Source organism: Scaptodrosophila lebanonensis, unplaced genomic scaffold (assembly GCF_003285725.1).
Source record: "Scaptodrosophila lebanonensis strain 11010-0011.00,11010-0021.00 unplaced genomic scaffold, SlebRS2 tig00000113-arrow-arrow-pilon, whole genome shotgun sequence".
Classification (NCBI taxonomy): domain Eukaryota; kingdom Metazoa; phylum Arthropoda; class Insecta; order Diptera; family Drosophilidae; genus Scaptodrosophila; species Scaptodrosophila lebanonensis.
The window spans coordinates 1840684-1850345 of NW_022060575.1; the positions used below are offsets into that span (position 1 = coordinate 1840684).

General features: G+C 40.6%; 1 protein-coding gene across 1 annotated transcript; it reads right to left on the minus strand.

Moving 5' to 3' along the window:
* Positions 1-785: 785 nt before the first annotated feature.
* LOC115628346 (alpha-(1,3)-fucosyltransferase C) lies at positions 786-2210 on the minus strand. The gene is made up of 2 exons (XM_030524412.1): positions 1312-2210; positions 786-1246 (listed from the first exon to the last, which is right to left on the minus strand). Exons 1-2 carry the CDS (start codon positions 2181-2183, stop codon positions 835-837), a joined length of 1284 nt encoding a protein of 427 aa, XP_030380272.1. The 5' UTR covers positions 2184-2210; the 3' UTR covers positions 786-834.
* Positions 2211-9662: the final 7452 nt, after the last annotated feature.

A 9662-nucleotide genomic window follows, 5' to 3' on the forward strand; every position in this document is an offset into this window, starting at 1 on the left:
TTCGTGCATTGTCTGCGCTGCCTTAGTGTTCCTTTGGTCTGGGATGTCTGTCATGTTCCCATCGTCGCCCACTCGCTGTCGTTGCCCAGTTGCCGGTTATGGTCCAAGATCGAGTTATGCGTATGTTTATACGTGTATGTGTGCATGTGTGCGTGGACTATTTGCTTTATCTATGTCAGCGTTGAGGCTTTTGTTCAAGAATGTTTTGGTTTTTCATCGACATTTGTATAGTATAGCCTGATACCTTGTCAAAAATGTACGAGTAGTATGCGTGAAAGGATAGAGATTTTCCAGTTCAGCTCATGCGTTGTAAAATTTAACATTTAAACGAAAATACAGTTCCTAACAATCCATATTGGACATTAATTTACATACTAAGTAGGGTATTATTATCACCCGAAGGAGGTTTTGCTTGTAGTTCATAGGAATTGATTGAGGAATTAATTGTTTTGAAAGGACTTTTCTATTGACCTTAGCATTCTCAAGTTTAAATTTGTCATAAAAACGTGAAATGCATCGCATGTTTCTAAAATATGCGACCCTTTTGCATTTTCTTACTCGCTGCTCAAATTTTTGGCAAACTCGAGGAACGGAAAACGGCACGAGTTGGCATGCGAAGAAGTCGCTAACCAGTTGGATTCATTCCATTCACGGCCGCTCACTTAAATACCCCAAAATTATTGCAGACGCTTGACCAAGGCTCAGGCTCCTCTCAAATGCTATCCAGGCGGCGAGGTCAATGGAGTGCCGCTGAAATTCCAATGAATTAAACGAAACAACGCCAATTTGCGGTCGATAATTATTATTCTGAAATTCTGCTAAAGTGAACGCAAGTTAGTAACTGACGGGGGGGCACTGGTAATCTGTCCACCACTGACGAAACTCGTTTCCAACGTCGCTGTGATAGCGCTGGGAGATCTGCAAGCCTTGGGCTCCGCGCAGGACTCGACAAAGATCACAGTACGGCAAATTGTTTGGCATTAGCTGATATTTGAGGTGCCACCAGAAGAAATTGTTATACTGCTCGGAATATCCCTCTAGCCCGTTAAGGTATTCTGCAAGGTCACGTGGCGAAGCGAACTGACTGCCGAGGATGTAAATACCCTCTGGAACCAGTTTTCCTAGGTTGATGCTACCAATAATCACGGGCACGACGTAGTTGTTAAGTGCTACGTAGAACTGTGGAGGGATGTAGTCCGGACAGGCGGTGGACTCAAATATTAACAGAAACTTGTACATATCGCACCTATGTTGGGGAATGATGGAGTTAGATAGGGGGGATAGACAGTAGGACAGACCGACAAGACTTACCCATTGGAAAGGTCACAATCTTCATAGGCATCTAATGTTGTGTGCTTACGCATTTCCTCTAAGTAGTTGCTCTGCTCTTTTGAATTCTCGTTAACCTCATTAATGATGTGGAAGGCTAGGCGATCCTTCTTGTTAAGCTTGTTGCGCAGCTCGGTAGCCTCCAAGGACGGCATTATCTCGAGAAAGTTCTCGATTGGCGCCGAAAAATTCAATTCTCGGTGACGTGAGTATTTTATGGCAAAATAATACTGGGTCCATATAATATCTGAGTCTTGACGATAGGTCATAGTCAAATTGTAGAGCGGTACCGTAGTGAGCTTCAGGGGTGCTGCTATGCGATTGAGTGGCCGGCTGGCTGCAAAAACGGCTATGAACCTAGGCTGTCGCTGAACCGTCTGGAGGTTATCCAAAGTATATTTCTTGTCGCCATTGAAAACGATGGCATCAAAAGCTCGGTTGCTGTAATTACGTTCCGTGGTAATCACACAACCGCATTCGCTGTAGGTCCACCAGCGGTTTTGTGGACTCCGCGCCGGCATCTGACTGTTCCACAGCAATATAGCACGACTAGGAAGTTCATTCGTTTCTTCGATGCGCTGATATGCCACGAGCCGAAGGATCGAGCATATAAATAGAACGGCAACAGCCACCTTTAGAACCGTTGCATATCGGTAGGTACTCTCTCGTTGTCGGTTTAGATTGTGTCGCGAGACCACCGAACGCCGTGGTGGTGGTAATATGTTGAGATCAGAGTCGAAGGAGTTTTCGCTGACATCAGTCTTTTCTTTGAAGGCAGCCTCCATCTTGTTGCGATAGTGTGTGCTGTGTTTTTCTTGGAATTCTCGGTACCTACGAATTTCGTTGATTAACATTATCTGTTTATCTAAATACAATAATTGCGAGCTTTCCCATAGCCAACTAAAGAAGTCTTTTTTTGAAATACATTAAGTGAAATGTTATATGTAAGTTTTTGTTTTTGGTGTGTACGTTTGTAACACTCAAATGATAAGATGATTTCAAACCGAGTTTCGCGTCCACCCTTCTATTTGAATCTTCACGATTTGAATCTTCACGACTTGAATCTTCACGACTGGAATCTTCGTGATAGAGTCTTAGTATTGAAACTGGAATCTTCATGATAGAGCCTTAGTATTGAAACTGTTCGTGGGGTTGGAAGTGTTGACCATTGATGACTTAAAAACACATTTTTAAAAGCTGTTTTGATGTCCTAGTTGGTTTTTGAATGTTAAACGTATCGGGTATAACCATTTAAATAACACTAACTAGTCAAAAATTCCTTCAGCTTATTCCTGCCTGCGAATAACGCAGCTCGCCTTGTGGCCTGTGTTGCGCCTGTTGCCAAACTGTGTGCAGGGCGCGATCGGCAATTAAATGCCGCACACATTGTTAAAACTGCTTAATTATCGATCCGATGCGCGACGTGATCCGAGACAAAAACAACAACAAAAGCAAGAACAACAGCAACAAAGTCAGCATCAACAAAAACAGAACAAAGGCCGCCGGCAACGTCGCCACCTCAGACGCCGCTCAAATTGGGCTTGATTGCGATATCTTCGATGTTCTCGACGGATTAAAACAGGCAACACAACAGTGCACAGACTATCCGAAGTTAAGGAAGGGGCAGGGGCACGGTTAAACGAATTAACATGTAATTATCTCAGTTCGATGTTGAAGGCAACGGCAAGGAACGCTGATCGGACATAGGACCTATTGCTGATGCCAGTGTTGGCGGCACTGCTAATCGCAAGTGAAATGAATCGCAACGAATCGCAGGCGACACCCAAACCAAAAACAAACTCGTCTTGTTAGGCCAATAGTCTGAGCCCTTACGGATGAGTCGGGAACGGCGCTCCGACGCGTCAGGCCCTAGACTAGGCAGCTGCTGCTGCTGCAGTCCTTGCGTGTTGCGTGCTGAAGCAGGGTGTGTCCCTCTGCGACCTGCATCTCGGGTCCCATTCGGTTGACCACCCGCGCAACGGCGGCAAGTGGCGCTAAAGTTGTCAGTCGGTTTGCCCAAAGGCGACGATTCTACACCCTAATTAGTTGCTATCTACGTGCTGAGTCTTTGTGCTCAAGCGTCTATTGGTAGACCGTGTGGTTATTGATGTGCCGTCAACAAACCCTATAGTATAGTCCCGTCTTAGAAAGTGAGAATACTACAAAAATATCTGTATATGCTACAACTGGCAGAAAATGAACAATCTTATAATTAGTGTATTTATATGTGTTATTAGTTGCAATTGTTTTTTGACATATCTAATATATAATTTTCAAGAATGTTTTTAAAGATTTTGTGTTATCTTTAAGAGAATAAACAGAATATTATACAAGCGAAACATTCCATATAATAGCATAGATTACAAATATTTTATTAGAAATTCAACCCACCCAATTAAAAAAGAAAATATATATATATTAGTGTAGTTCTTGTTATTATTTGCGATTGTTTTTTTACATATCTGGTAATATAATTTTTAAGAAAGTTTTCAAAGATTTTGTGCTATCGGTAACAGCATAAACATATTCTACAAGCGAAACATTCCATATAATAGCATAGATTACAAATATTTTATTAGAAATTCAACCCACCCAATTAAAAAAGAAAATATATAAAATTAGTGTAGTTCTTGTTATTATTTGCGATTGTTTTTTGACATATCTGGTAATATAATTTTTAAGAAAGTTTTCAAAGATTTTGTGCTATCGGTAACAGCATAAACATATTCTACAAGCGGAACATTCCTTATAATAGTATAGACTACAAATATTTAAAATTAGTGTAGTTCTTGTTATTAGTTACGATTGTTTTTTGACATACTACTTATATCTGGTAATACAAGTATAATTTTCAAGAAAGTTTCTAAAGATTTTGTGTTATCTTTAACAGAATAAACAGAATATTATACAAGCGGAACATTCCATATAATAGCATAGATAACAAATATTTTATTAGAAATTCAACCGACCCGATTAAAAAAGAAAATATATAAAATTAGTGTAGTTCGTGTTATTAGTTACGATTGTTTTTTGACATACTACTTATATCAGGGAATATCATTTTCAAGAAAGTTTTTAAAGATTTTGTGTTATCGGTAACAGAATAAACAGAATATTATACAAGCGGAACATTCCATATAATAGCATAGATAACAAATATTTTAATAGGAATTCAATCCACCCAATTAAAAAAGTAAATAAATGCATATATTAGGGAGAGGGACATGCCATTGAAATAGGAACACGCTGATGTTTCAGGACACGAACACCTGAAGAATGCATCGACCCAGCAGTGCCGAAGTAAATCACCAACTGGCAGACCTATTAATAAGTTTAATTAAAACTGTGAGTTTGGCAGCCGCCAAAAGACGAGTTGCACATTTTCAGTAAAGTAAAGCGAAAACTACGCCGATTTGGAGTGTGGGAACCAAATTATTCAAATGTTGGCCATAATTCTCGCTCATATGCATATTTATTGCATTTTTCGCTCCGGCAACGCCCCCATATTCACAATGGAATTTCAATTTCATTATGCCGTTGACTCCGACTTCGACTCCGACTCTGACTCTGGCTCTGAGTCCACCATCGACCAACATTCGACTTGAAAAGCCAGGCTCAAATGCAATCGGTCCATGTGGAGTCTTTTGTTTTGCCTGACTTTGCTCTGCCTCGCTTTGTTTTGGTTGAGTTTATTTTTTTTTTTTTTTCGAATGCTCGGTCAATCCCATAGCGTAGCTGTCTACGTCGTCGTCTGGCATTCGCAAGAATAATTAAAATTTATATGTGTTTTGTTTTCATTTGGTTTGGTTTGCTTTGCTTTGGTTTCACCTTAACTTTGTGGTGCGCCGCAGCTTCGCCCTGCTGCTCTAATTTGGCGTGGGCACCCAGAGGCGCTCGCTGGCTGCCCGGGAACTTGCGATTTCGTTTCACTTTCGACGTTGGCGTCGCCGCATAAGCGGCATATAATTTACAATACAGGCGCTCGCAATTTGCATGAACTCATCGGTGGTACGTGCAACTCCGTCCCTACTACCTGGCTTCAAAATACTAGTAACAACAACAATAACAACTACAATGCAAAAACCTCAACATTCTCATACTGGCCGCAAAGTCACGTTGCAGAGTGAACATGAGTGCGTATCATTTAAATACTTGTCAATTGGAAAATTGCAAGCTCCGAGCCTCAATAATTGAGTGAACGTGCATGTTGCACGGAGTGGGGCGGATTGGGGCACAGGAAAGTGGCAGCTGATAAGCAGCCAATAACAGCCTTTTATTCATTCATTCAGCTGTGTCCAATGCTGCAAACCTGCTTTCATTCTTTCATTCATTCCAACTGACAGCCAGCTAGCTAGCCTGCCTTTCAGTCAGTCAGTCATTCAGTCATTCATTTACACAGTTCGGCAGTCAGCACGTCCAAACAAGACGATGCCTTCCTCCTCCCCGCCTTCCTTCCTCATATCCGCCCAAGCCACACAAAACTGCAACTGCGACATCCTCGACAGCGAGATGCGGCCTGCATTTGAAATGAGGCGCGGACGAAGCCGCAGTAGCAGTAGCAGCCCCAACAGCAGCAGCAGTGCGCAAAAATTGCGAAATGAATATTCGAAATTGCAGTGATATATCACCGATGGATTGCCTGTGGATGTGGATGGTGATGGCAGTGGCAATGGCAGCGATATTCTGGCGCAAAATGGTGAGCGAGCGTGCGATTGAAGGGAAGGAATTACGCAAAATTTTCTGGCAGATTGTCATGTTTCTGATGGTTTGGCAAAATGATTGATTACTTTGTTCCTGTTCGCATGAATGGATGGATGGCTGGATGGCTGGCGATTGCGTGGGGGCCTCCTGAGGAATTGGGAGTGTTTGTTTGTTGTCATCGTCCATGTCGGCGGCGCGTCGTCACTGTCGCTGTCGCTCTGTCTGTTCCAAATAGAATAGTAGTAGAAGTAAAATCGGAAATGCGCAAGTTGTCGCCTTGGCAGCAGTTGTTGATTGAAAACTTTCCTGATCGTGCCATATTGGTCGATTGGTAGAGGCCACCCCAAACAGCTCAAAGGGAACTATGAGAAATTATTTATGAGTATATCTGTGCCAAACAAAGTGACTGTCAAAATAGGATTGTATCGTTGATTGAGACTAAACAAGATAGAACGCTACAGTCGAGCAAGCCCGACAGTGAAATAGCCTGTACTCTCCACAAAAAAGAAAAATTAAAAAAAATATATATTAAAAAAAATTAAATTATTTAAAAACAAGAAAAGAATGCTAAAGTCCAGCAAGCTCAACTCTTAAATACCTTGTACCTCCCACCAAAAAGAAAAAAAATGAAAAACACTTTTTTTAAATAATTAAAAAAAAGTATATTAATTAAATTATTTTATTAAATTAAAGACATGTTCATGTACACTTTCAACAGCATACATTTACATCAGAATCGTGTCTCTGCGTGTTTATATGCGTGTATGTATGCAGCACAAAGTTGAACCCAAGCAGCAACAACAACAACAGCTGCAGGCAGCGCTACAAGCAGAGCATGGGCAGCGATTTTATTTATGGCTATAACTTTCTTCAGAATTGCCCTATCATGATGAAACTTGGAATACAGACACATAATCACTAACGGGATGTAGCTACTAATTTTAGTTCGAAATTCCAAGAACTACGGGAGTTATGGAAAAAAACACGAATTGCGGGGGAGTGGGGGGTGTATCAGAATAAAAATATAAGCTTGACCTGCCTAGGGCTTATGGGAATCTGGATACCGAGTTTGGTTATTCTAGCTCTTGTACTTCCTGAGATCGTTGCGCTCATACAGACAGACGGAAATGGCTATATCGACTTGTCTTGTCGTCCTGATTAATAATATATATACTTTGTGGGGTCTGCCACGCCTCCTTCTGTATGTTACATACATGCGCCCAAAACTAGTATAGCCTTTCACCCTTTGGATAGAATACCTCGTGCTTAATCAAATGCTCATTAGACAAGAATATTGTTCAGCTTAAAAGCTGCTACAAAAATTACACTGGCTGGCTTGTTGGCCACCTCTTCACATAGCCCTTAGCCCAAATAAAGGCAATTCTACGTAGAAGCACGAATCCATAGACTCAGTGCAGCTACAAAAATGACAGATCCGTAGCCTTCTAGGTCTGCGATATATCATATACGAATAATAAAACGTTGATGGAACTGTTTGCGGACGACAGATTTGCCACAGGGTTATTTCCAGGGACTATCATCATTATAAGTGTTATTATAAAATTTTCGAAGAAATGATTAGTTTTTAATTTTATTCATTCGCTCACAATATTTTCAGTTTTACTTTACAACTAATAATCAGTATTTTTGAGCAAAATATAAAACTCAAATTTATATTTTATATTTTTTTGATAAAAAATAAACCTCAAGTTGTAATAAGGACAAACTTTATGTATATCCTTAGACGAAACTCAAATTTATTATTTAAATTTTGAGAGAATGAATAAAAATTAAAATGTTTACATTTTGGTAAAAATTCATAGATAATCATAAGAAAAGGATATTGGTATATTCCTAAATCATTATTTGCGGTCTCTGTGAGGCAAAAATGTTCACAAACTAAGAAAAGGAAGGGGTTACAAATACTTTAACAGCTCAATAGTTAATTTTTTGTGTCCTTTTTACGTGCTAAATCAAAAATGTAATCAAAGCAATAGTTAGGAGTATGGCTCCTCTTTCGGATTAATATTTTAAATGTTTTACATTTGTAAATGCTTAAACAAAAATTAAATTGATAACTGAGTGTCTTTCAATATCTATAATACGTGCATTTATAAGTGAATTATTAATCAAGTTACTTTAATAAGCCTAGCCCCTTTTTCCATATTGCGTTTGAATTCAAAGCCATAACATCTGTTTTGAGTGGAGTTAGATAGTGGAGTGGGATAGGTACCTTAAATAGTTGGAGTACTTCCTATAGATTAATGATTGGCATTAATTTCTTATGGCACTAGACTGCTTCAAGGTGCTAAAACGAGAAAGATATGTAATGAGTTTTCGGGATTTCCGAATATAAAGACGAATCTCTCACTTTAACTTGCATATTTAAATTAATATAGTGTTAGCTTTTGCTATTATGCCTAGTATATGAGTCATTGGCGCCACTTCAATGTTCAAATTCAAATCAAGTGCTGTGATTATAGCTGCTCAGTTTAGTGACTAGCACAGCCTCTAGCCTCAACATCAATTTTCCAATTGCCCGCCCGGGCTCATGTAGTAAACAATTTGATGATGGCAATCAAGCGGGCGCTGCAATAGAAGTGTTGCCGCTTTGAGAGGGCGGTTTAGCTGCATGCGGATCAGTGCCCCAATTCTGTGGAGCAACTGTGTGCCGGTCACCGGTCGTCGTTGATGATGACACATTCCCATCCAAGTGAGAGAGCGCGGTCGCGGCCGCATTTATAGCGGATGCAGACAATTGTCGCTGTTTGAGCAGCGAGCCGGCAGCGTTGATTGATGAGAAGACGGAGACAACTGCTTACGGTGCCTTCCGTAGAATTCACGCTAAATCAAAATGACTTTCGTTGCCGTAATGAGACGCGACGCAGAATTCATGGACAATTATGTAAATAAGCGCCGGCGCCTGAGTTATTTCATCAAAGTCGAAGGACACAAAGCGACAACCACAAATTAGGTGCAGCCATTTACAAAATGAAACAAATGCGTGACAAAACCCAGTCACGGGCGCAGGAAGAAAGGCGGACCAAGCAGCGCACAGTGGGCGGTGCTTTGACAGACGAGGTCAAAGGCAAAGGTCAGCATCAGCATCAACAACAGCCGCCGTGCCCGCTGTAGGAGTCGCTCCTAATGTTGTGCTAATTGCGCACTGGACGCGGACAAGTGGCAATTGTCAAGCTGTGTCTGAGTCTAAACAGTCGCGCGACGGAGGCGCTTCGCCTAATTAAAGTCCTAGCTAGAGATGGGCGCGTGATAATGTCAAGCACCATCTCTAGCTATAAAAAAAGGAAACACGCCTTTTCGTCAAAACATTCAACATGCATATTCAATTTTTCAAATATTTTGTCATTTAGATATTTTTAACAAAATATAAACTCAACATTTTATGAGTGCTTTATTGAGCCTTCCGTTCCTAATAACAAACATAGTTGTATTGATGAATTCAATGATGAGTTGAAACTCGTGAAGTTTCCTGCTTTCTTTTATGGTGTCTTCTCTACTCTTCACCTTCACCTATATGACCTTGTCAACGATTTACTATCCGTTTGTGAAAGGCTTGAGGCGTTTAAAAACGGCAGCAATTTTGTCTTTACCTTCTGTCCAATTTATAGACT